This window comes from Psittacula echo (genome assembly GCF_963264785.1).
Source record: "Psittacula echo genome assembly, chromosome: 9".
In the NCBI taxonomy this organism is placed as follows: domain Eukaryota; kingdom Metazoa; phylum Chordata; class Aves; order Psittaciformes; family Psittacidae; genus Psittacula; species Psittacula echo.
Window position 1 is genome coordinate 8,511,178 of NC_137745.1, and position 27,477 is coordinate 8,538,654.

Sequence of the window (27,477 nt, forward strand, 5' to 3'; positions counted from 1 at the left end):
TCCAGCTAATGTATATCTGATACAGGCTAACAATATCACTACTTGACAAGAACACCATGGTTCTTTAAAGTTTGATTGCTTTGCTTTTTGGTGTCTCTGAATTGAAACTAAACAAACAACTTGTCTCCAAGATGTGAAGGTTATGTTTTATGTTTATATTTTGAATATATCGAGTGCTATTGAAGCTTTGTTGCATGGTAAAAATGTACTGCACAGATAATTTGGTTAATCCTTAGCAAGTACTGATCTTGTTGGCTAATGGGAAGTTACAGATAAGGGTTGAGATTTTTTCTGTGCGTTGTCCTACATACTTTAAAAATAACTGGGACAAACTTTTTGATATAAACTTGCCTGACAAATATAGATGTGTTCTTCCCCCCTCTCTCTTTTCCTTCCTCTCAGGCATAGAAAAACAGCAAGAAGCAGAATCATTGCCTCCCAAGCATAGTAATTGTGGAGATCAGACATCCCTTTAACGAACAATAGCACCATCTTTAAGGTAGGCTGGGAAAAAGACCTGTGAAAACCTTTCCTTTTGTGCTCTGTTCTCACTTCTCCCTGCTTTTGTCAATACGCAGACTTGTTATATTTAAATAACATTTAGTTATACATATAAATAATATATATATGTATATATATACATATAAATAACATTTGTTATATTTAAATAACAAGTCTGCCTATTGACAAAAGCAAGGAGAAGGTTTCACTGGTTTTCCGTATATGAGTTACTTATAGCGCTGTTGTGGCTTGTTTTATTCTTGTTCGCTTTTCTAATGGCTGTGGCTATGCCATCATTTTGCTGGTTGGATCTTCCCTGTACATTCTGGGGTGGTGGATGGCTGACAAAACCTGCCAAGTAAGGCTGGTGTGGTAACAGGAAGAGAGGTATTATGATGATGTGGCATCGGATAACAAGGTGGGAAGGAGCCATCAGATTTAGCAAGCAGAGCTTCTCCACTGAATGCCTTGTGCTGTTCCCTGATGTTGCTGTATCCTTGGCTGGTCCTCCAATACCTCCATAGCTGCACTATGCTGGAAACAGATCAAATTTCCCAGGATCCTGTATTTTGAAGTGGGCCAAAAATCTGTATAAGCCAGTCCCTGGGCTCCCATGGGAAATAATTTCCCTGCACATGTTGTTCAGCTCTGCTTCTTCAGGCTTTTGGTGTGTGCAGTCTTTGTGTTTGGCCGGCAGAGACTGTGGTCACAGGCAGACAAATCACCAAGTATTTCTTTGAAGTGTTTCCTTCATGAAAAAATGATGCAGCCTTCTAGCTGAGCTTTTCATGGTCAGCGTGGTTGCCTCTAGACAAATCAGTGCATCTTGTTTTGCCACTGGGAAAGCTAAAGGAGAAGAAAGCCTGACAATACAGGCTACAGGATTTAATGCTGTTAGAGAAAACATAAGAAAGAAAGGTAATGGGTTCAGTTCAGTCACTGTGATTGGACCAGGCCTCCTTCAAGAGATGAAGAAAAGTGTTGGGCACTGAGGCGAGTCTCAGGGCAGGGAGATTTTTCCTGGGTGTGTATCAAATGTTAGTAAGAAAGTGGATCACCACTGTGAGCATCTGGCTGAGGACTGGGGATGTACATGTAAAATGTCAAACATTGATGCACTTCCATGCATTTAATATGGCATGTAAGTGTTTGTCTGGGCAAAGCTGATTTCTAGGAAACCCATAGATCCTTGTGCTCTTTCTTGTACCAGGAGAATCATGCTTTAATGCTTGTGCTCCCTGTACCACTAGGGAAAGAAACCAAGAGCTGGAAACACATAGGGAGGCTTAGGGCTCTGGATAAAGGTTGCTGCTTGGCTTGTTTTACTCTGGGCTTTGTGGTTGCTGTTCAGGCAACATGTAGGCAGATCAATCAATCTTCACATGCTCAGCTGCTGGCTTTCCATGTGGGCTGGTTTTCAATGGAAGACAAGCTGTGGGCAGGCTATAGGGCCAAGCAAAGCTTCTGTTCTCATACTTTAAAAAAGCTTCCACAAATCTTGTGGGCATAAGACAAAAGAGGGTCCATAACTTGGCATTCAGTGTAGGTAAGGTAAAACTTGCTCTTAGGCTGCACTTGGCTCATCTGGGGTAGGAACATGTAGGTACTGTGGAGCTGCAATGTGCACTGCCTGTTGCCCAGGCAGCAGCCAATCTGAGTTTGGCTCTATGGGAAAGAGCTTTGTAGGGTGGGTGGAAGCAGCTGGAAGGGATGGAGAACACAGTCTGTGAAAAGCAAAGCTTCATTGTCTCGGGAGCACTAGAGCTAATGAGCTTTGCATTTCAAAGGTGATAAGCCTTCTCTAGACCCTGCAAAACAGTGCCTGGGATTTATCTTGTTAAATCTCTACATGGAGAAGGGGCGCCTATGGGGGTGGAGGAGAGAGGCAGAGAAGGCAGCATGCAGAAAGTAGAGGCCAGAGGCCCTTATTTGGGTGCAAGTACCAATCTGCTGTCTGCATGAGTCTGCCTGAGTTGCATATGCTCTCCTCTTCTGTGTGCACAGAGAATTGCGATAAATAGAGGTTCAGGCAGTAAGGAGCATTTATTTTTATTTGCCTATTTTTGTCATTCAGTTGGCATCTCTAGATGAATGGTGGAACCAGGAGAAAAACGTTGTTCTCCTTGTGAATACAGTTGTCTTGTGTGAGGCAGTCTTTCTCAAAGACAGCTTGATGCCTGCTGACCTCTTACAAACTACCTTCACCTTGAAAGTATCATGCTGATGTAATGGTCTGCTTTTGGCAATCCTGCCAGCAGCCCCATGGAGTCTTTCAATTGGAGCTGTGGATAGGCTCTCTGACTGGGAGAGCTTGGGTCCTAGTCTCTGTCCTTCCGGCTGCCACCAAGTCACCAGAGTGGAGGTGAAAGGACCTCCTTTTGACAATTCACTTCCCAGCAGCCAGGCATATACCACATAACCCAAAGTCTGTTTTGCTCTTCTGCACAGCCTGGACCCATCCTGTTCCAGTGCTGGCAGGAGCTGCCATTGCATAGGATGCTTGACCCAACCTTTGGTCCAATCTCCCTTCTTCCTAGAGACAAACTACTTTCAGCCTTCTCTTTCCATGAGAAAGGATTTTGAAGTCTGCAGACTGTTCACTACTGCCTTATTTTTCATTCCTTTTTTCTTTTTCTAATGTGTCAGTGTTAGTAGGCCTGCATTCAACACACGAACCTATGGGTACATGTAAAGCATCATTCCCTTCCTGTCAAAGCCAGCGACTCCTGAAGTGAGGAGGCTAAAGTAAAGCCCCAAAGCATCAGGTGAAGATGACACTGTGCCCAGCTCAAAGCAGGATAAGAGGAGCTGTTTCATGTTTCATTGGTCCACTGAAACTTAAAATTGGCAGCAAAGACATCAAAGCAGGTGTGAGGATGCTTCTGCAAGATTTGCCAAGGACTCCTCTGTTCCTGTCTGGTGCTGGGAGGCCGGACAGGGAAGAGGTAGCAAGCACAGTCTCTTTAATATTCTCTTCTGTTCCTCTGATCTCCCCCTTACCCTGCAGAAGCAACATGTCCCGTGTTTGTGCAGAGCTTGTCCTGAGCAATAGCAGCATCTGTCAGGGGTTACAGTGGCATTAGCCTCATGGAGCTGGGAGTTAGCAGTGCTTGGCAGAGTGACAGCTCTGCTGTACCTTACATAAATCTGTATCTTGCATAAATCTGTCTCTGCCTACTTCGCCAAGGTGTGTGCTCACGATTTGTCTGATTCCTCCTGCTGTCCAGAAGGCTTTCAGTTCCCTAGAAGATTTATTTGCTCCTTGAGGCCCCTCTTTCCTCACACCTTCCCACTCCATACCTTTTCCTTCATAGTTTCCCCATGAGTTATAAAGGGAACATACCTTGTTAAACAGGTGTTATTGTAAATTAAATTCCCATCACCTGCCCCTCTGAGATGCTGCAGAAAGCTTCCCAAAGAGGTTACTTGCACGCAGTACTTCATGGTACTTGGTGTACATTGGTTGCCTCTCATCAGCTTCCTTGGATGCTACTAGACCTTTCGAAGGGCAGAAAGCAACAGCAACCGCCCCGTTCTTCACCTTCTTCGAGTGTGTAGGGAATTCTTGAGTAAAACAAGAAAACCTTTATTAAATGGAACATATCCCAAACCATGCTTGTGCTGTGTGCTTTCATACAAAGCACCTAGAAAAAAAATTGTCCTCTTGAAAGCATATCTGGTCACCATGGGGCTTGCCGTGAGCCACACTCTTCATCCCAGCACTACTAGGGGACCTGGTGGGATCCATGCTACAGTGGTGGCCTGTGGAGGGGCCACTCATCAGTGCTCTCCGATGTCACTTTGTCACACTCTCCTCCCAATTGCTTTACTGCTTTAAGGCTTTAATAAAGAGCTGCTCAGGGGCACTGGCAGAGAGCAGTGTAATGTTGGTCTGCAGGGCCAATCTCTTAGTATGTATTGCCCAATAAAATGCAGCAGCTCCAAAGGAGTGTATGATCTGACAGGTAAACCCATTGCACCTCTTAAAAGACTCCACTGAGATATGTGTCCTTACGTGCTGAGAAGGAGGTACTTGAAAGTAAGGGTATTATTGCTATTATTATTATGGTTTGGAGTCTAGAGCTCATAAGCAAGGAACATAGTACATCCTTCTACCACAGGTTATCAGTGGAGGAAAAAAGTCTCCCACATTGTGTTACAGCATCTGCCCTGGGCTCTTAAAATGGAAGTTTCTGTTTTGTCTCTAAGCCTGCCTTCTTTTATAGGCAGAGCTGGGAGCTGTAGTGCAAGTGGATAGTATGTATTAAGTCTATACACTGGCTCTCGAAAAAAATAATTACATATGGTACAGGAGGGAGAGGAAACTATTCCCTTCCTGTAAAGAGCCACTTAAAATGCGGATAATAAATAACTGTAATAAATAATCTGAGCTTTAGCACTTAGGAGGTGATCTTCTCCCCATTGTCTGCCGAGATGCGTCAGAAATGGAGTTGGAAGGAAAGATTAGAGAGTTGTGGCAAGGTATTGGAAAGCCCATGGGAGCATGTAGGAATCTCCTGCCTTCCCCTGCCTCTCCCGTGTTTTGTTGCACTTTCCCGGCACCACCCCTCCCCGTTCAGTATCATTTGCCTCTTGCGAGTAAGTGCAAGAACAACGCCCGGGGAATAAAGCCTCTGCCGGCAGAAATCACGCATCTCGCAGGCAGCTCATTGGGTGTTTAGTCCTTCGCCTTCCCACCAGCGCTCTGCCACCCTCCTCTGCCCATTCATACCTGGTCCTCGCAGACGAAACCAGCGGCTCTTGTGTGCAAAGCCGGAGTGCCGGTGTTCAAATGCAGCTCCGGCTGCTAAGCCCTGGCGATTAGCGGAGTGCCAGGCTGGGGCTTCCGCTGAGGGGCTGTGTCGCTTTAAGGCATGTGATACTTTCCCGAGCAGGCATGTATTGAAATAGGCTCCGGTACTTACAGCATCGTATAGCCGTGTACATACCGCTGCCTTACTCTGCACTGCCCGCGCTGGAGTGAGGCTGCTCTGTCCTTAAACATAAACTGCTCCTCGTCCTTAAGTATCCTGGAAGCTGCAAATTATCTCAAGATCACTTCAAAGGTCTCTTCGAGCAGAAGGTGATGCTAAGAGATGATTTAAAGGTGAAAATGAGAAGGTTTCCACCCCTCAAACCTCGGCCACTTTTCTGACGGCAGAGTCTGAGAGCTCAGATGTCTCCTTTACTCTGGAAACAGGATTTGTAACGAAAAAAAATCCTTTTCTTTTTTTTTTTTTTTTCTTTTTTAATCCTGATAAAGAAGATCATTGGGAAGCTATTAAAACCCCTTATTGTGATACAGATGGATTTAAAAAAGTGTTAGGTCATTCCGATGAACACTAACAGAGTGCTCTGCTCTTGGTTGGATTACTCAGGTAAGGAGCTTCTTTAGGATTTAAGATTCAGAAGGCAGATCTGGAACTCATCAGATAATAAGTGGAGGAATACTCACTGCTATGTTTCTTTACTAGTGATAAGATGATCTGTGTGTAAAAGTGTATGTGATAGCAGTTCTCTGACAAGGAAGTGCGTAAAGAAATGCTTGTAAGAAATGCTGGGTTTTGAGCAAAGGTATCTTGAAATATGTAGTTTGAGAGATTTTTATTTAAAATAACAAAGAAAAGACAGGGTGCTAATAATAAAGCCTGAGTGGGCTGAGTAAGTCTGCTGTCCATGTGGCTGAGAATATGATGCTGGAAGAAAGACACAGGAGCATTTAGGAGACTGCAGAAGTTTGGCTTTGTTTTGCTGTGCTTTAAAGTTCAGCCTGAATAAGCTGAATAGCTGAAACGTCCCTATGTGAGAGTCGGCTTTCTGTATAAAAAGCATGGGAGCACCAAATAGGACAAGAAGGCATTAATTCCTGAAGACATGGGAAGCCTATTGGGAGCTCCCTGATCTGAGGGGATTGAATCTATTTTGCAAGATAAATAGGTCTAAAAGAAGAGGAGGAAAACTACACTGTATACTGCAAAGTAAACTGTTGGAAATGAAATTAATTATACGTTAAGCAGTGTTTCAAACACTCAGTACAGAGAAAGGAGGAGCCTCATGCTGAGAGAATAATGTTTTGATATTTTCTATTAATTATTCTTGTCAGTTTATGTGGTTCTCTTCAAGCAATTAGACTAAAAAAGCTTCCCAAAGACTATGTGCTGCTTTAAAATCGAGGCAAAAGACTATTTTATATGCATATAGTTTATTACCATTGTATTTCACTATTTAGTATTGTTAATCTCCTGAATGCAGAACCCCCACCCCCCCCATATAGCACATACAGACTTATTGTTTCAATTTTTGTGTAAAGACATGATTTTTCTCTGTGAGAGATTTAATCTTTCAAAGTCTTTCTTGCTCTGTGAAAATGATGTTCAGCTGATTGGATTACTAGATAGAAACCGGCATCCTGTCATTGGCTGAATAAGGAGAGTGCCTGAAGTTTGATTAATTTGGCAATATGAAATGCAGCAGAACATGTTGTTAAGGGAACTGGACGATGTGTAGCGTAGCTGAGCCTTGCAAAACTCCGAATCCTTGCAGGCATTGAGGAAAGAGCTGTTGAAGTTAAAAAGTAAAAGGGAAATTTAGACAGTTAGTACAATAATGAATACAGGTATGAAACCCACAGTTGTCTATGCTGGATGTCAAAGCATGCCAGCGCCAGGAGAAAAAGAAATTGCTCTTTCCTTTTGCTATAGGAATACTGTTAAAATTTTGACACAATGTGCTTTGTGAAAAGATCAAATTTTCTATACGATACATGTGAAATTCAGTCCCTTTACATGCACAGGTCAAACAAAAGGAAGCTGATTTCATCTGGGGAGAAGAACATAATTCTGAGAAACAGTTACTTTGTTTAGCAGATGTCATGATTAAAAATTAATGTTTTTAAAAGTAAAAACCAAACTGTTACCTTCTGGGTCAGTATTTGCCTTCCATTCTTGGAGTGTTTTTGAAATGCATCTCAGCCATCTGAGGATGCTGTATACGTTTCAAATAGTTTTGATACTGGCTGGGCATCATCTTTTTTCAGCTTCCTGTGATTTTATTTGTATTTGTATTGTTTAACTCCCTTATAAGTTCAGCTATGGAGCAGTGTGGGAACGTTTTCCAGCCTTCTGTTTGCATTGTTTTTTAGTCCTCAGATCATTACAGTTTTGGTTTTTTACCTTTGAATTATTAAAGTTATCCAGGCTCCTGTGTTGACATCTTGTTACCTCAGCCATCCTTTTTGGACATGACCTTAGTTGTATGACAAGTGTATCCTGCAGGGGGGAATAATAACTAAGACACAAAAGACATTTAGGCAAAAGGACTGAAAAAGAAAAACAAGTAAAAAATACTGTTGTAATGGAAGCTGACTATTCTGTGTGCTGTAAGGCATTGGGTAATAATGTCTGTCTAATATTTTGTTTAGAGAATGGCAGTGGTCTCTGCAATGTCCTGGGTCCTGTATTTGTGGATAAGTGCCTGTGCAATGCTGCTCTGTCAGGGGTCCCTCCATCACACTTTCCAGCAGCATCACCTGCACAGACCAGGTAGGACTGAGATCAGCTGTGGGATGCCATAAGATTGCAGCCTCTCTGCCCATGCTCATGTCTGTCTTGATAAATGATTGAATAATCATAAAATCCTTTTTATCTTTTAACTTCTATGAGTTGCTTGCCTTCGTATTGCACAGCATCTCTTTTTGGTTGTCTAACATGTGTTGTGCTTTGCCAGTATGATGTTGGAATATTCATCCTTTAACATCACCTTCTAATAATTTCCAAACTCAGGAATCCCATTTTGGATAACCATTAAGTTTCTCTGTCTCTTTCTCTGCCTTTCTTTTGTCTTTGCTTCTCCCTATTTTGTGCAGGTCTGGAATGATTTTGTAAGTCGGAAAGACATTGTGACAGCACAGGTTGGATAACTTTGCCGTTACCTGACCCAAGCTGGACACGGATTTGTTACTTAAAATACTGGCACCAAATCTCGCTCATAGTCACTAGGGTTTACTGGAGGTCAGGCATTTACCTTGCCATAAACAAGAGGCACAGTTACTCTAAGGTTCTCAAGCTTACCTATAAAAATTAATGGGCTTGCAGAAGTGTAGCCCAGAGAAGAGTTTGGGACTGTCTTCCAATGGAGTAAACACTTGTAAAGTCAGAATAAATCCCACAGGTTAACAGTGGAGATTGCAGCTCACTTTGACTGTTGTGATCCACAGAGACTGCACATTAGGAGTTTTATTGTGTTTTTATTAATACAGATGGATTGTATAACTTTTTCAACTGATAATTATGCTTTTGAAGAATATCTTGCTGTGTTAAAAATTGAGGAGTCAGCATATTCTAGCACATTATTATCATCTGGTTAAAATCAGATGGGCCAAGAATGTTAACAAATTTGGATCCAAACAGGGGAGAAGTTTTAGGAGCTTTAGAAATGAAATATGGAAAATGTTAACTCGCAGTGATGAATCATTAAACAAAGTGGCAGCTAACACTTTAATGGTTTTAGATCTAATGTACCTTCAAAGATGGACAGTCTTGAACTGCAAGTCTTTAGAACTCTTAATGACTCAAATTTTTGCCAAGTACTTTCATTGTCCAAAAGTCATAGGTATTGGCATTATCTTGCTTTCTTGTAATAAAATATGTAATATAGAGCAATAGAACTAAATCTTTGATAGACCAGCACTTGGTGGCTGTATTAAAGCATCACCTTAACTAATGGTGTTATCTTTACTAGCTGGCACTGGAAGTTTGAAAGCATTTAAAGTTCGAATGGTGAGGTTCTTATTTGGGACTTGCAGAGAAATGAGTGGAATATTTATTAGAATCCAATTGGAAGTAATGCTGTGGTTATTTGAGTCTGTCCCCCAGTGAAGGAAATAGGAAAACCCAGCCCAGCTAAACGGATAGGTAAAAGGAAAATGTAATCTTGCTTTGTACAAGCAGTTGAAACAACTGACATTCTGAGAAAAAAGGAGAGCTGGGCAGATTCAGAGCTCTGCACATTTGCCTAAGCTTGAAAAATCACCTTTTTTATGAAGCAAGAACAGCAAGACACTGGATGCATACCAAGTGTTGGGGAAATGTGAAAAATGACAAAAATCTTTCACTCAGAGATGTGATACAGATAGAGTGAAGGTTTTACAGCTGCCTCATCACCTACTTAGAAGCAGCCAAGCTTTCCCTCCTGCAAGTCTTTCTCAGGCAGCTTCTCCACACCCTATGTGAATAAGATTGATGGTGTTCTGATCCCAGGCAGCCAATTTCAGTCTCTCAAGAAATAACCCACTACATTGACAGGTGAGTGGAATTTGACACGATGTTCACCTCAGATTCAGCTTGTGCTGCACCTGGAAAGTACCAGCTAGTGAGCATCCTTTAGGGAAACAGATATTTTGGACAATTTCTGCTGTCACAACAGAAAGTCAAGAGAGTGGGTTTATTTTATAAGGCCATGAATTTGCAGTCTGCCAACTGAGTGTGAAAGGTTGTACATAAAAAGGGATGGAAATATGTTAAGTAGCAAACTGAGTGATTTTAATGTATTCAACTGCAGTCCCTGAGCACACCCTATTTTTCATATTTATAATATTAGGAATGCGTCATTTACTTTTAGTTAGTCACTGTGTAAGTAAGATTAAAATGTTCAGCCAAATAAAAGTGAATAAAAAAAAATGGATGCAGATGAGCCAGTGCATAATTTCAGTAATTTAATGTTTGGTATATGAAATTTCAACTTATTGAATCATGGCAAGTATAACTGTAATCAATAGCATGCTCAGCATACCTTTTCTTTCAGTGTGTGATCTTCCATAGATAATGAGGTGCTCTAAAATAAGAGTATTTGAGCTGTTCAGCTCCATCATGGGGCTACTTTGGTACAAGATAATTAAAAAGGCAGGTTCCACCTTGTCTTGTGCTTCTCATGCTTTACAAATAGAGTCTCACTGAGCACAGGAAAGTGCAGGTAAAAGATAAAATCCTCATGGAGTGTATTTAGCGTAATAAACTTGAACTGAACTCAGTAGATTAGCGCAGTGCATATACCCATCTGTACTGCTATGGTTAATCCAGTTTTGAAACCCTGGACACCAAGGGCAATATGTAAAGTGGTTAGTTTGTCATCGGAGATTTCTGAACTTGTTGTTTTTTCCTGAAACTTACTTAAGCAAGTGTCTGAATGGGTTGAAACGGATTCCTACACACTGTACAATCACAAAGCTTAAAGCTTCCTTTCAGTGTAATATAATTTGTCCGTTTTATAACTGAAAAATAATAATAATAATACTTCCTTATTCAGTTAGATTACTTAGTGCAAGGTATGAACCTGAAAACAAATGTGATAAATGTCTTTATGTGTCAGTATTTGTAATTGAGTGTAGCTTTATTTTCTGTGAAATGTTGGCAGGCGGGCACAGATAGTAAAGGTATAGTAAATATTGCTTGAATGTAAGATGGGTGATGCTGTATTACTTGTACCTGTTCATTCTTTCTTGTCATTAACAATGAAAAGTTTGAATGCTGCTGTTAAGCGCCCTTAAGTATTGGTGTCTGTTCCTTTTGTCTCTGATAGGTAAGGTGGACAGGGTAGATCTTCAGGCCTCTCCTCTGGGATCTGGAGGAGACTTTTGGAATGAGATAGCCAAACACCATTGCAGTATAATTCCCCTTGGTTTTTACCCCCTGCAGGTTTTTACGACTGTATTTCATTTTAATGAAAATTATGCTGGGCAAAGGATGTGTGAAAAAATTCGCAAGAAAAACTATGTGGAAACAAATCTCCATCTTTTTTCAAGCATGTCATTTCTCTGTGGTCTAATAAGAAACAGTGGTAATGAAAAGAAATTCACATTGGCTGTTTTAGGCAGGAAGATACACACAGTTGTAGAACTGTTGAACTGGCCTGAGGGTTAGAGTGGACAGGCTGTGATTTGTAGAGTTAACTGAGTGCCTGTGATAGTCCATTGGTCATCTGATTGACAGGTTTGACCCTGCCCAGAGGTAGGAAGTAGACGCTGACATTTGGTTAAGATAACAAGATATTAACAAAGTAAAGAATTCAAGTTTAACAAAAAAAAACCCACCAGCCTTTCAATCATACAATATTTAGTGAATTTTCTGGTGTTGTTCCACAATGAGAGATGTTTTGCCTCTGGTGAGGACTGTCAGCTAGTATTGAATCACACTGGACAACACGGGCCACGTGCTGCTTAAAAATACAGGATTCATCTGTAAGTTTGTCCCAAATAATTAGGTACATGTTAAGGATGCAAGGTTAGTTTTGCATAGAGTGTAAAGATGTGAGGCAGACACAAGCAGAAACATGTACCTACTGGAGCAATACTGACATTTGCAGATATGTTAATTAAAAATAGGCTTATTCCAAGGAAGAGAAATCATGGACTGAATCAAGGCTGGAATCATATGTCTGCTAAAAATGAAGTACCTTTTGTTGTGACAGTAGTTAATGATGTACCCATTAAAAATAATCTCAAGAAGTGATTCTCTGTACTTCATATAAGGAGGAAAATCAGTCTCAAAGCAATTCTGCAAAAACTAACAAGCAACATCAACCTGAAGATGCTCTGAGTATGTTTCTCAGTAGACAGCATTTTGCAGAAACTCAAGTCTGTGGCTGTGAGCAAAAAATGTCTTCGTTCTTGGCCTTCCCACTGATTTTTATAGCCTTGGGGGAAGCTGCATGTTTTCACACTTCAAAAGGTCTGCTGTTTTCACATGCTCAATATATATGGCTACTCAGTTCAAAACAGCCTGGGAAGAATGCTGGTCTTGAAACTAATTCCTCAGGAAAGTGTAAATAAAATATGTCTTTACTTTGTAGAACAGTTGAGATTTGGTAGATGAATTCAACAGTATTCTTGCTCTTGGTATTTATAGAAGCAAGTGTAGGATTAGGTAGTTAATATATAAATGTGTACGGTTTCCATGGTTAGCAAGTATTCCATTAATTGTACGGTGTGAAGGCAAACTGTTGCCTTCAATACACAATGTCCAAACTGCCATGCAACAACTTAGCCAGTATCCATCAGATCACATCATACAGATGAAAGCTGGCTAGTGATGTTTCTTCCTGTGTTAATTAAAATGAACACATTGACAAGCTGTATGACCTGGTTCAGATTTCATTTACACCAGTAAATGCACAGGAAGTACAATATGTATCCTGGTTTGTTCAAGATCAGAAAAACCTAATCACACTGAACTATCCCAGTCGCCCACTGGAAATCACCTCTCTTGTGAGACCTTTCTGTTCTATACCTCTGGCCTTCACAGTCTGTTCTTGAAAATGGGAAACTGCCAACTTATAAGAAATCCAGGTTGGAGGTACCTAATGTATTCCTGATCACATTCAAAATATATTTGGATATATGTGGACAAACATTTATATGAATTTGTTTAGGCAGAGAACTGATATAATGAAATCAACATTTAAGGGTGAGGTAGGATTACTACCAGCCTGATAGTGATGAACTGCCTACTGCGCTTATGTGAGGCCCTTGTTTGCAGTGTGTGTGTATATATATATACAGTATATAGTTTGTTACAAGTATTGCACCCTTATTTTTATTCTATTTATTCTGAAACATCAAACCTCCAGAAGGAGAAACAACATGGGTATAGTGTTTGCAGCCAGAGAGATATCTATGGTTTTGGGTTTTGGTGGGTTTGATGTTTGGTGTTTTCCTCCTGGGGTCTGTAAGATGTTACTGTTACTGGCTTCTGCCTCTCAGGTAAAGGGAAAAGGCTAGACATAGGAGCAACCAGTGCTCAATAGAGGGTCAAAGGCAAGGGAGCACCTCTCTTCTCACAGCTCGGTTGCAGGTGGAGGAAAGCTGTCACCGGTCACGCTGCTGAATGTGATGCCTTGTTACTTCTGATCCAGGGAGATGAAGTAACCTGAGGGGGAGCAGGTGTTGCAGCGCGATGGACTGTGAAGAACAGCATAGCCAAGGTGTGCAGTGGGGCAGGGAGCAGACTGCTGTGCCCAGCATGGCTCCATGGGAGCTGCGGGAAGCATGGCTGTGTTCCCTGTGATTGCCCTCACTACACACCTAGTGTGGAAGAGCAATGGCAAGGTGCTAACAGCAGTGTTTTGAGAGAAAGGATGTGCTGTCTGCACTGGCAGTGTCTGTGCTTTGGTCTGGTTCCTTCTCCTCACCATGCTCCTTCTCCATCCCATGCCATTTCAGCTCTCCCTCAGGCCTTTCTGCAGGCAGCCACTGAGGCAAGTGTAAAGCACATCCCTCTGCATGGCAGAAGCTGCTCTGGGCAAAGAGGGACCAAAAAGTGCCTCTTGCTGTGACAGCCCCAGCAGGCACCTTCTCCTCCCACACTGGTATGCTGAGCCTCTCTCTCCAAGTGCAGCCCTGGGGCCCCAAGTGAGTCATGAAGGAACCTTTGAGTGCACTGCACTATTTGTAGCTTGCTGTCATGGTATTAACGACTGTGAGAATTCATACTATGGTGGTTAAGTCCCAAGGAAAGTTTGGCACCTACAAATATAAACCCCAAAGGCAAACTACATCGCTCTCAGCTGAAGTATTTCTGCTGATAACATCAGAAACCTGCCTTTAACGATTAGCTTACTTTAGTCCAAGGCTCATTTATATTTAAAAAGGCAATATCCAAGTGCATTTCCTCATAAGATAGACGTGTTTTCTCCCATTAAGTTTCATATTGTTTTATCCTATCCCGCCTATAATCTTTGCATTTCCTTTTCAATGTTTTCTTTTCCACTCTGCTGTGAAATCAACCTTTGCTGTGAGCAAGATTTATTTTCCTGATGGGATTCAGTATTTTTGCTATATTCAGATGCTCTGTACAGAGCAGTTCTCTCCAGTTAAACTTATTTTTTTTCATAGAGTATTCTTTTCATTGTGCTCTTGGCAGGGACCATGAGGACTGCAGCACAGTTGGACTCTTAAATTTATGGCACTCAGTCAGTGATGCACAATGGGGAATTGGGGGTGTAAATTAAGCTGAATGAAGTTACAAAGCCCCATATATGTATCTGTGACTCATATTTCTATGCTCTATTTAGAAGATTATTACCGGACATCCCTCTTGCCTTCTGTATTGCTTTCAGAGCAACAGTTTTCCCCTTAAGGGGTGAAGAAGCCATTCCTGCCCTTCTTGAAAGGTCACTTCAGTGACAGCAGGTGTAGGATCACTGTTGCTATCGTGATAACCGATAGTTGTGTCATAATGTTCCATTGTAATCTTTATTTTTACTTTGACAGAACAACTTTTCTTGGAACTGAATTGATGGCACGAATAGAGGATCTTATTAGTTCTTTTGCTGATGTGAAAGTGATTCCTTGAAAACTACCAAGTGAAGTGCAGTGCATGGACAATGTGTTATCTGAGGTGGCTGAATTTCCTTCTACAAGGGTGCTCTTATTTCTGTGCCTTTGAGCTACAAGCAATCTGGGAATAGTCTACTCTATGCTAGCAGCTCCCACCAGTAGTCACTTGTGCTGGATGCTTTGTAAAGTTGTGCATAAGTATTTCTTTCATGAGCTGTGAAGTTTTATTTGTATATCATGCATCTTACCTCTCACTAAATTAATGGACAAGTAAAAGCCTCTTAAATGGTGATCCTTGTTTCTTGATTTTTAGGAGAGCTGCTGGTTGAGATCAAAATATGCATTTAATCTGTTCTTAATCATGATCCTGAACTCCCATGGGATTAATTCTGGTTTCTGTAGATGACAAATCTGAGTTGTGAGCCTTGATTGTGAACCCACTAAACAATGAGCTTCTTAACTTCTGTATTTAATACAAGAACATCTTGATAACTTCTGTAGGTAACTTCTGTGCAGGTGAAAACTATATTGGCAGATAACTTGAGTGGAAAACTCCTATAAATATTGATTTATTGGAAAGTGGGAGCCTGAAATTGTGATTTCCTATGTTGTAAATAATGTCAGCAGTCAACAAGCTCTATATAGATTGGGCTGAGCACAAGCAAGAGCCTCGGGATCTTAACTGCACTCACTGATAAAACTTTACTATCTTTTTCTTTTAGTGTCCTCATTAATGTACTCAAAACCTGCCATTAAATATTTCTGGCAAGCAAAGCTTCAGTGTAATTCCACTGTATTGTTGAGGACTTATTAATTATAATCTTTTCTTGCAGAGTCTATTTATATTTGATCATGACATTAATTGGTTGCCAAAACAAACGAGAGTTAATTGTGTTTAATTAAGAGGTTGGGAGCAGGCAAGGAGAGTTTATTTGGAAATATTGCTTTCATTGATTTATATATTTTTTTAAAGGAGCATGAATAAATGAAGGGAACCTGGTGTGTTTAGCAACTCTTTCCCTACCTGAATTATTATCACCAGTTGTGACTGAACTATGAAAAAGTAACTTTCAGCTTCTGAATTTAAATAAAACCTAACCCCAAGCAGAACTGAGATCAAGTAACATGGAAACTAACAGTGAGGCAGTGCTCAGAATGACACATTTTTAAATGTGTTTCAGAGAAGAACTTAGCTTCATTTCAGACTTGGCTGAAGGTGCTTTGGATAAGGAGGGTATGGTAAAATACACTAAAATATTTTCTATTAAAATATATAGTTTATTTCTATGCTATTGTAATTTCTGCATTTTCTAGCATGTGTTTCAAAATCAACTGATTTTACAGTCAGAAGCATTTGAACACCAGCCTATTTCGTGCTTTTATGCTGAAATTGGAACTGAGTGGAAAATTCTGAGGTCTTAATGTGGGGTTTATTTGAGAAACCAGTTTCCTAAGTTGAGACTGTGACTCAAAAATAGTTTGGTATCTTTTTGCCTTCCTTGTTGCTGCCTTCATATTCCACACTGGAGAGGGGTGTGTAGAAATTATCTGCGTAATGTTCCTGTTATCCCAGCAGCTACCCAAAACAAGTCGCCATCCTGATAAATGAGTAAATCCTGTCTGGAAGCGTTTACTGAGATATGCCTTTGGCTGTCACTTTCCTGAAACAAATCAAGACCTCACAGACTTCAAATCCAATACCAATGCAATAAGAAAAGTCTTGTGTGTCCTTCAAGCTGGTACTAGCTCTTGTTTTGGTTTGCAGCATTAAGGGGGTCTACTGTTTCCAGAAGCTGCCTTTTTTTTCCCTCAAGTATCTGCTGTTTTAAATAGGCAGTTTCTTATCTAGACAAAAGGAAATGATTAAATAATTGTTTGAATCATAAGCTGTCAGGGCTACACTAACACTGTTTGCTGTGAATATCATTAACTCAAGTTCTTCCTGGTTACTTGCATTGGATGCTTTCAAATCTGGGTGGTCAGTCAGCCAGAAGTCACTGTTGTGTGTTAAAACAGACTCAAGGCATGAGTTGAAGGCACTAGGAGGTTTTTGAGCTTGTGATTGATTTCAGTGTGCCAGAGCAGGATCTGACAGAGAATGATTGTGTCAAAACTGATTCTCACATCTGAGGTACAATTATTTCTGTAGTAATAGTTTTGTGAGGCTTTAAAACACAGCTTTGCCCCAGCCCAGGCAATTAGAAACTGTCTTTCCATGGCTGAAGCCTCAGTGCTTGCTTCAGGTCAACTGCCTGGTAGGTGTTGATCTTAAACTTGTTTTGAGTTTGTCCAATGAATAGATGACTCCTTTAGTTCTAATTTAGTTTCTCTTGGTATTTCTATTATCTCTTTCTGGTTGGCAGGCAAGGAAATCAGATGTACATCAAATGAAACCATTTGTCATGGATTAGTGCATGCAAATACCTTGATAACAGCAATAGACGAAAGCTGGTGGGTTTCTGAATGCTAACTTTGGAAAAGAAAATTAACAAAGCCAAAATACCAGTGATAGTCTCTGAATGAGGTTATTCAATGCCTAAGAGCAAGGCAATGCTTTTCTGTCCCCTCTTGACATTCTAAAGACAGAGTAATGCCCAGTGAACCTTACTATGTAGGGATGTGTCTGTAGCTCTCCCAGGACTACACTGTGTTAGGACATTCCCTCTACCTCTAAAAACCCATCTGCATTGACAGCAGAGGAGAGGGATGGGACTCAGCTAGGCGAAAGCACAGAAGACCATTAATGATACTCCAGTGTGTATATTCAAGTTTGTCACAGTACACTGAGAATCAGAAATGCTTCCAGGCAGGATACTTAAGTGAACCATGCAAAGGTGGGATGTATCTTCCTCAGTGTTCTGGTTGGAAATGTTTTGCACTTCCTTTTTGCCATGAGGACAGAATTGGGTAACTGTTTAATGCTGATCTCATACGATTGATAACATGCTGAATTGAATGAATTTACAGTAGCTATTAGGTATTTTATCTTGCACTTATGATTGTTACTCCCATTTCTTTATGAGCCTGGTTGGATTCTTTGAGTCTTAAAAGATGAGTGTGGACTCTGCCAAGTTCCCCAATCAAAGGTGTGAGGGAGAGTTGAGACACTGTTATGGAAAGGGAATTTTGAGATGTCCTGGCTGGGAACAGGCTGTGGGCAGTGAACATCCTGTGTATATCTGCATGTTGTATTTTCCATCCCTCCCAAACCACATTTAGGAGGGTGCCAGATACAGAGGCTGTAATTTAGGGCAAGGTCCACAATGTAGCCAGATTACCTGCTGGTTTAGGTAGGTTTTTACCCTGTTTCAATCTTTTTGCCCCATTGTTTAGTCTATCTCTGATAGGTTGTGGTTTTTTTTTTTCTCTCTCCCTTTAAATCACTGTATTTTCTTTTAAATGTTTCTTTATGTAAGGTCTTATAGCTCTTGCTTTTAGAAGAGACTCTCTGAACCTCTTTTTAAAGTCAATGCACCTTGATTTGATGTTTGAGCAACAAAATGATACTTGATTTCATCCCAATTAGAACACCACTGTTATTTTTATAAAATAGTTCAAAGCATTGCTATTTGAAAAGAATTGAAATGGAGCTATTTAAAAAGATTTGAAATGCTAAAACACATTTTCTATTTTCCGATATTCACACTGTATTTTAAGTGTTTTCTTTCAAATCCTGGGGAAAATATAATTTATAACATTTTTCACCCATATGAGTGAAGTCAGAGTTTTCCAATGGGAAAACTTTCATAAGTACTTTGTCTTTGTCTCTGCAGCAGACTATGTAAGGCAATATACTATCATAGTAGTTTCTTGATTTTGTTTCTCCCCTTTAGCCTTCCTTATGCTTTTGATTTTTGTGTACTTGTACTGGAACGAGACCTTAGTCCCTTATACCTCCGAAGTTTCTCTCTGTTCTCATGGTGTAGTGTTGTCAAGACACCTTGTTTAGGTCATGATGTTACCAGAGACTCCAGCATGTTGATCAGACTGGATGATGCAGGCTCTGGAAAGTAAACTTTTGACTGGGCAGGACTGATTCTGAAAATGAACAAATGCTGGTGATAGGTGCCAATTAAAGGGAAGGGATTCCTGCTTTTCTTGTGAGCCATTAGGGGGTTTATGCAGTAAAAAATTCCTTGACTTTTTAGATTATATTTGAATTGGCTTTGAGCTGCCTGTCGCTGCACGCTGTTTTGTGATGATGTACCTTCTATGAGCAGTGTGGTATCAAGCAGTTCTTTGGTACAAGCCATACTCCTTTGAGGTTCAGGCTCTGCAAGTTCCCCTTAAATCCTGTTCTTATGTAAGCTGAATTCTCTGCTTGTGCTCTTATTTTTGTTTTTACTCTATCAAAGGAAATATTGTAATCTATAGTGTCTAGGGAAGGAAACGAAATACAGAGAACTATCACATTTATAGTGAAGTTCTTCTGATGAGGGTTATATGTCTTTAGTATGCTGCTCCCTACATTTGAGGGACTGTGCTGTTTAACAGGTGAGAAGAGATTATTCTTTAGTCCCAACAGAATCTGTGAATCAAAGTTTGTTAGGAGAAATTCACACAGAGTTTAGAATGTAAACCTGCTTTTAAATATAACTATCGCAAAATAATTTCCTCTGAATAATACATGTGCATTGTCTGAATTACAGAGGTCCTACTGTAAGCTGTGTCCTGCCTCCTTTTAAAGTGCTTTAATGTCCAGGTTTCACATAGAAATGAAGCAAAAATAGAACAAAACTAAAAATTGTCTTTGTCAGGAGGGATTATTTCATATTCTGATAGCATGTACAGATCTGAGAACATCAGTGTTTTCTGTAAAGAGAATGTCATTTTACAGGACACCCAACCAACACCTGCCTTGGGTTCTTTTTCTTTCTCTTTATGTGCAACCCCTGTGCAGTCTGTACATAGCATCCAGCAATGGAATAGATCATCTGAGGATTCTGAGATCACCATTATAGTCATATTTAGGGCAGCTGAGATGCAAAGAAGTGAGGTTTTGTTATTCCATTCCTCATGTAGCCTCTTAAAGTGAGGTTGGTGGCTGCCAGACACCATCCTCCCAGCTGGTACCTGAAGCAGGCATCCCAATCCTTAGTGCTCTGTTCTTTGGCAAGGCTTGTTGTGGCAAGTCAAGCGCTGCTGTGAGCTGGGTGATGGATCACAAAGGCTCTGAGCTCGTTCTTGTCATGGAATCAAGTGCTTTGCTGTAAGCCAACTTCACGCCGGCTTAAACTTTCATGGTGGTTAAGCTATAATCTATCAGACTGCCCCAGCTGTGAGGTGTAAAGAGCCTTCACGTTCACTTACTGTTACTCAATTGACGAACAAGTTGTACCGCTGTAGTGAATTTTTCCCCTGTGTCCATGCTCTCAGCTGAACCACAGGCTCAGCACAGGCAGGCAGTGAGGCATTTGCTTCCAGTGTGGAGCTTCCCACTTTTTACTTAATTGCCTCCTTTAAGAGATGAGAAGGTTGGGCTTCTCTTTGGACAAAAAAGGCTTCAGTTTTCAGTGTGTTTCTCACTTGAAGGCTACACTTCCCACCAGAGTTATGTGGTGCTTCCAATCTTTCGCAGGCAATGTGATGACTCTGCTAAACTTGAAAAGCGTATTTTTTGTAAAGTCTGACTTGCAAATCTTGTTAACTGCACACTGTTATCTCCGTACACTTGCAGGCCAGCTACAGCAGCCCGAAAACTTACAGCAAGATAAATCAGTTTTTTTAATAGGGAAAAAAGATCAGACTATTTGCTACAATTGGGAAAAAACCCCACATTAATTTCTTTATTGCTTCTAAAGACAGATTGCTCTGGGGAAACACCTCGAAGACGAGTCCCACACGGACTGTGCTCTGTGGGATCCTAGGTGGAAAATCGCCTGAGAACAGTGTCTTGTTTGGTCCAATCAAAGGTATGGGGAGCACGAGTTAGGGCTATGATGCTGTTAGGGTTCTGCATGTACTTCCCCACTAACAGCCCTTTTCTGGCTGCTGCTATGGAGTTTTGAACCACCTGCAAAAGTTTTGCTCTCACTTGCTGGAACCTAGAAGACCCAGGTCTTGCTTCTATCTGTATTGATCGTAAAAAATGTTCATTTTAACCTCTTTTAAGTGCTTAAGGAATTGTAGCAAACTTTATTTTCTATTGTGACAGTTTTTCATTTATTTTTTTTGGCTGAAGGAATACAGGGTAACACTCCACGTTTTGCAAAGCATTCTTTTGTTGTGTGACTTATAGCAGTGTAAATAATTGAATTTTTCTCATTTGACAGCCAGAGCAAGATACCAAGTGCTGGTTTGGTGCAGCTTTTACATTTTGAAAGTAGCTTAGAAATTGGAAAGAAACCAAAAATTGAAACCATTTGTGGCGTTTCTAAACACTGAGAGAAAAGTGAGGAAAAGTCCAGATTAAAAAAAAAAAAAAGGCTAGAGAAGCTACTGCTTCTATTCTTAAATAGATTTAAATCAGAGTATCTCTAATCACAAGCTATGTTCTGCTGTAGGGGTTGAGCCTTCATCTTTCTCCCAGAAGTAGATCTTGGACACAGGGAGAGTAACTTCAGTACCTCTTGAGTTTTCCATTTTTGAGAAAAAGTTAGGTAGTTGGGAGAGCAGAGATGGGACATCAGGATTTTTTTCTTGTGTGCCTTAAAAAGGGAGAAAAAGTCAGCCCATTGCTTGGTCTCCACGTCTAATGCGGTGGTTTTGGTAAGGTGGAATGATCTGCCAAAAAGTGAAGGGATGGAAGAGGCAGTGCTAAGCTCACTGCCACCAAAACTGAGTGCACAGAGGGGTTGTCGGGAGGTGATGGCAGATGCCAGTCATTGGGAATTAAATGAATGTGAGAGGGAGATTTTAACAAACAAAGGATGAGTGTTTTAAAAACAATTTGCTGCAAAGCTTAACCTCTGGGAAGGGCATGCTTTGGTTTTGCTTTCATTTTGGCAGAAAAAGATGGAATACTGCCTGCTAACTCTGTGCGGTGCAGGTGGCGTATATTTTCTGCCATTCTTCTGATGCATTTAAACGTAAGGCTTGAACTGTGGCTTCTTTCTCTCTGCATTTTGGAGGAGGCCAAAGCTGCACCCCGTGGCCTCTGTTCATTCAGAAAGAAGCAGAAGCCCAGGAGGAGGGAAGGCAAAGCTTTGATATTTGTCTGCTGTGCTGTTGAGGTCTCTTGCTGACTTCTGAGTCATCTCAAGATCTTTGCTAATTTAATGAGCCAATTTCACTTGTCAAGGTGACAGTTATCCATGTCAGAAACCAATACTCCTTCTCCTTTAAGACACATCCGTAGCAGTTATTTTGCTGTCCTTGAAGAAATAGGCTGGAATATCCCTGTTTCGAGAGATCCTTCTATTTTTTTTTTTTTTTTTGAGACTTAGCATTAGAAACATGTTTCTTTAAGTGATAACATCTGCCTTTGTCATTTTAATGTGAACTCTGCTCTGCTTTGCAAAGCACCGCTGTTCTCTTCCAGAGAAAATGTGATCATTTATCAGCATTGAAGCTCCATGTGCTGTAATATTAATCATTGAATCAGCAGGAGTTTAAACTTGTATCTACTTGTGTCTTTTTCATAACAAGTTCTTGGGAGGGTGGTGGGATTGTGGAGGATTTTTTCTAGTGGCCATATTGGATTTAAGTAAGACTAATTGTGGTAAATGAGTTGGAGATTGCGTGACTCTTTTAGTGAAATATATAGACTTGTCAAAAAAATTAATCTTCTGGTAGGAACACACCAGTTTTAGCAGGATCCAAATTTCAGTAAAAGAGAGCAAAAGAGAAGTTGAAATTTCATCAACAGTATGATCAGGGGTATGATGCCCTGGGCTTTTCCCTGGGAGCTGCTGTGCAGATGAAGGCCTTGACTGGGCTTTTGAGTTTGTCTGAATTTTCCCTTTCCTCAGGAGAAAGCCTGATTCAACCAGTGAGACAGGTGTTCAGCACACAGGGAGCTGACGGCACGACCTGGCAGCAGCAGAGCAAGTGAATTGGGTTTGCATTGCAAGGTTTTGATAGTGAAGGGGCTACAGGGGTGGTTTCTGTGAGAAGCTGTTAGAAATTCCCCCATGCCCAACAGAGCCAATGTCAGTCAGCTCCAAGGTAGACTCACTTCTGGCCAGGGCCGAGCACATCAGCAACAGTGGTCAGGCCTCTGGGATACTGGAATTAGGAAGGGGAAGAAGTTACTGAACAAGAGCAACTGCCCATGGAGAGATGAATGAGACTATGAGAGATAGTCCTGGAGACCCCAAGGTCAGTGAGGGAGAAGGGGAGGAGGTGCTCAGGTGAGTGATTGAGTGGCTTCGGTGGCCTCCCCACCGCACCAAGGGTTGCTTTTCATCAGCCCAAACTTCTTTCCAAAGCCTTGTGATTTTGTGAAAGTACCAGCCTAATTCTGTGTGATCTTTTCGTGTTATTACCTAGCTCAGAATATGATCTGTAGCTGTCAAATCTTGCAGAGCCCCAACTTTCTGCCAGCAGAAATAGAATGGGGTGTAAAACATTTAGAATAGGTTTTGACAGCCCTTCGTGTGGAATAGAAAATGTAGATTCATTTCATAGCTGACAAAGAACTGATTATTTATGTTTCTTAGAAAACAGCTAAGAATGTCTAAGAATCTTTTTTTTTACCATTATGGATGACTTTCCTCATATTTTCACATCGTTCTTTTTGAATCATAACTAACTGAGATTAAACAACAAATGGCCTCTGAGATCTGTCATTTTCTGCAATGATTTACATAGGATGGTGCCCATAAATTATGGAGGCAGCTACTGGATACTGTGAATGAACAAGTACTTGTGATGTAGTTTTGAGAAACATCCTGTGAATTGTATCTGGAGAAGATAATGGTCCCGTTCCATAAAAAGCTGCTTAATATTTTCAGGGCACTTTACCATGAGGCAAAGGTGTTGTTTGTTGTTTTTTTAACATAAATCCATGAGGTTTTATGATGGATTATATCACTCTCTGCCTATCTCTTTTCTCATTTCTTTTACAGTGTCATCTAAATTTCAAAAGAACAAAAATGCACCTCTTGTAACGGGAAAAGGATGAAGATTTTTCATCTTTCTCTGGTGCTCTGAATACTTTGACATCTGTAATATAACTTTCTCAGTAAATAATTCACCCAGCTTTGGACACTTTCTTTTGTTTGAAACACCTCCCTCTTCTGAAGTGGGAAGTTTTGGAAAGATGCTGTAAGAAAAGAAGGCTTAATTTAGCTCTGCTGCCAAGTCTTCTTATTTATGGCTGCTATTATTTTATGTATTTCCTTCCATTATTCCTTGAGGAAGGTGGCAATTTATCATCTCCCAAAATGATAGTGTTGGATATGTATATGGCCGGGCATGTCTAACCTTTTTGTTCTCAGTGGTGTAGGCATATTTGCATACAAGCCTCTACCTCACCTCATCTTGTAGTGCAGAAACCCATTTTTAGTGTACAGAGCTGGATTCTGTGCTCACTTTCTTCACAGAACATTGTTCTTTGCTCTTCCCTTATTCATCTTAAAGTAGTCCATAGTGTGGATGTTCAAAGCAGCAAAGTCTTAGTCACTTTCATGGATAAGTGATGTTTCCCATCAGGTTGCCAGTTCTTGCAGTCAGTTGTCCAAATAGTCACAAGGGTTTTGGGTTTGGCTGTATTTCCATTGGGTCTTAATGAAGACTGAAATGTTTTGAGCTTTGCTATTGTGGAGAGCATCTTTCCTCATTGTGCAAATGCCAGTCTGGGACGAGATGCTTCCCCCAGGACCGTGGCTTGTCACGGGCCAAAGTAGTAATGGGAGTAGAACTCTAAAGAGCAGTGGAAAATCCCTACATTGCAACGCCCAGGGGAAATTAATGTTGCTGCCTTCTTCAGGCTGCTTTTCCCCACAGAACATCTCTACAGCTTCCTTAATAGCAGTAAAGACATCTGTTTGCACCTGCGGAAGCAAGATGTGTCAATAGCTGCCCTGGGCAGGGCAGCAGCAGCAGCAATGTCACTGCAATGCAGGCAGCTCCGCATGCACCTAGTGTTCAGTGTTTGTCTGTGCACCCCAAGGCCAGCGTAGCTTTGCCTGTCCTCAGCACTGTTGGGCTTGGACTGGTTACTGGGGAGCTGTGGTCCTGATGGATTGGACAACGTACGTGTCTCCTGCTACTGCAAGGCAAAGCTCTAGCTGACCTGTGAGAAGAAAAGGTGCTGTTGCAGGCACAGGGCTTGTGTTGCTCTTTTTAGTTTATATACACCTGAGATTTGCTTTTCTTTCCTGTCAGTGAAGATTTTCAGAAATACCACTCCATGGACTGGAAATATTTATCAAATTCCCTGTTTTGTCATTATCTGCCTATCCCCCAAAAAGAAGATAACCCCAATGTAATATTTTTTTTAACTTTAACAATGATTCTTTTTGTCAATGTTTAATGTTTGGGTAAGTGTAACTCATGCTGTACACGAAGACATGGTAAATTGGTGAAAGGTAGTGCTTGTATGTATACGCATCCATACCTTTACTGTAAGCCAACTCATTTCCCACTTTGCATTCCCGACTTTCAGATAGATTTCTTTCGTAGGGATTTTGGGCACTTATGTATGCTAGTGGATGTGTGGTAAGATTCAGAAGCTTCAAATCCATAAAATGAATCCACTTGGTGATCATGTAGTAAATAGCACCCAAGAGCTTATAGTTTGTTCACATTTGTGATAAATCATCATTTGGATTTACAGACGTTTGTCAGCCTGGTGGGCAGAGGGGTAAATGTCATAGAATCATAGAATGGTTTGTGTTGGAAGGGACCTTAAAGCTCATCCAGTTCCAACCTCCTGCCACAGACAGGAACACCTTCCACTGGACCAGGTTGCTCCAAGCCTCATCCAACCTGGCCTTGAACACTGCCAGGGATGGGGCAGCCACAGCTTCTCTGGGCACCCTGTGCCAGCGCCTCAGCACCCTCACAGGGAAGAATTTTTTCCTATTACCTAATATAAATCTACCCTGTAAATGTCCTCCCCTCCATGAGCCTCCAGCCTGGCAGCACTGCTATGTTACACTCAGAGCCTGGCACTGGGAGGATGCTCATGACCTTCCTGGAAGAAGGGTCTGATGCCTCACTGCTCTTCTGGCTGTCTGGCTGCCCTGTGCTGCAGCTGCCTTCTGAGATGGGGTATAAAGATCTGGTAGTTAGCAGTGAGTGAGGATTTGAGGTAATAACAGGTTTTCTTTACAATAAACTTGCCAAACATTTTGGTTTCATAGAATCACAAAATAGGGTTGGAGAGGATCTTAAGATCATCTAGTTCCAACCCCCCTGCTATGGGCAGGGACACCCCACAATAAACCATGTTTAAGTTTGAACCTGTCACCCCTTGTCCTATCACTACAGTCCCTAATGAAGAGTCCCTCCCCAGCATCCCTATAGCCCCCCTTCAAATATGCTATGAGGTCTCCACACAGCCTTCTCTTCTCCAGGCTGAACAGCCCCAACTTTCTCAGCCTGTCTCCATACGGGAGGTGCTCCACTCCCCTGATCATCCTCGTGGCCTCCTCTGGACTTGTTCCAACAGTTCCGTGTCCTTTTTATGTTGAGGACACCAGAACTGCACACAATGCTCCAAGTGAGGTCTCACGGGAGCAGAGTAGAGGGGCAGGATCACCTCCTTCCACCTGCTGGTCACGCTCCTCTTGATGCAGCCCAGGATACGGTTGCTTTCTGGGCTGTGAGCGCACACTGAAGCCGGCTCATGTTCATTTTCTCATCGACCAACACCCCCAAGTTCTTCTCTGCAGGGCTGCTCTGAATCTCCTCTCTGCCCAACCTGTAGCTGTGCTTGGAATTGCTCCGACCCAGGTGTAGGAGCAGTCCCAGGCACAGAATCACATTTTCTGGCAGTGATAGATATATTAATTAGCATTTTTATCACATAATTCTCTATAGCCTTAAAATGTCAAATTGTGAGCACATTTGTAGATTAAGTTTCACTATTGGTGCTTTTTCAAGAATTATATATAGATATAATTTCTTTATTGGCAATATTAAATCATCTGTTCTTTATTAATTTTTCCCCTGTTGCCAGAAACATGCAGACATCACAGCATTTCACCCACCTGTCAGTGTTTGAAGATGTTTTCTCTTTAGATCTCTTCTATAGTATATAATATGGAGGAGTGAAGGATGTAAAGGTTTCATCAGTATGCTTTTCTGTAATTTCATTTATATTTATCATTTTTTTCAAGGAGATAAACTTCCCCATGCATAAGGAGAAAAAGAAGTGGACTATGAAACATTGTTGTTAATGGCAGCAATGAAAGTGTTCTGTGATTTGGGATGCCAAAGTAAGTCTGCTGGGAAATGGATTAGTAGGCCAGGAGAGGGTATTGTGATCAAAGTGCATAGTAAATTAATTTACCTCACACTCTTGCAATTTATCACATAGATATCACCTCTACGCATGAAAAGATACATGAGTATGGATGCAGTATTGCTTTAGTGCTTATATCTTATTCCAGAGCTTAAATAATTCAACACTCCTGCTTCAACCTTATTGAAATATTAAAACCCTGCAATCCCTTAGATTTGCTTTTGTTTCAACTGTAACATGCATTACCTTTTTGACTCATTATGACACCAGTTCATGATTACAGCCCAAACAGGTC

General features: G+C 41.1%; 1 protein-coding gene across 1 annotated transcript in view; it reads left to right on the forward strand.

The window, feature by feature from the left end:
• Window positions 1-7,924: 7,924 nt before the first annotated feature.
• Window positions 7,925-27,477, forward strand: part of TAFA1 (TAFA chemokine like family member 1) — a gene marked incomplete at both ends in the record, with an annotated part of 211,365 nt that continues 191,812 nt past the window's right edge. The window contains one exon of the mRNA XM_080625539.1: window positions 7,925-8,042. Within this exon, the coding sequence (XP_080481665.1) occupies window positions 7,925-8,042 (118 nt within the window). The remainder of the gene's footprint in view (window positions 8,043-27,477) is intronic.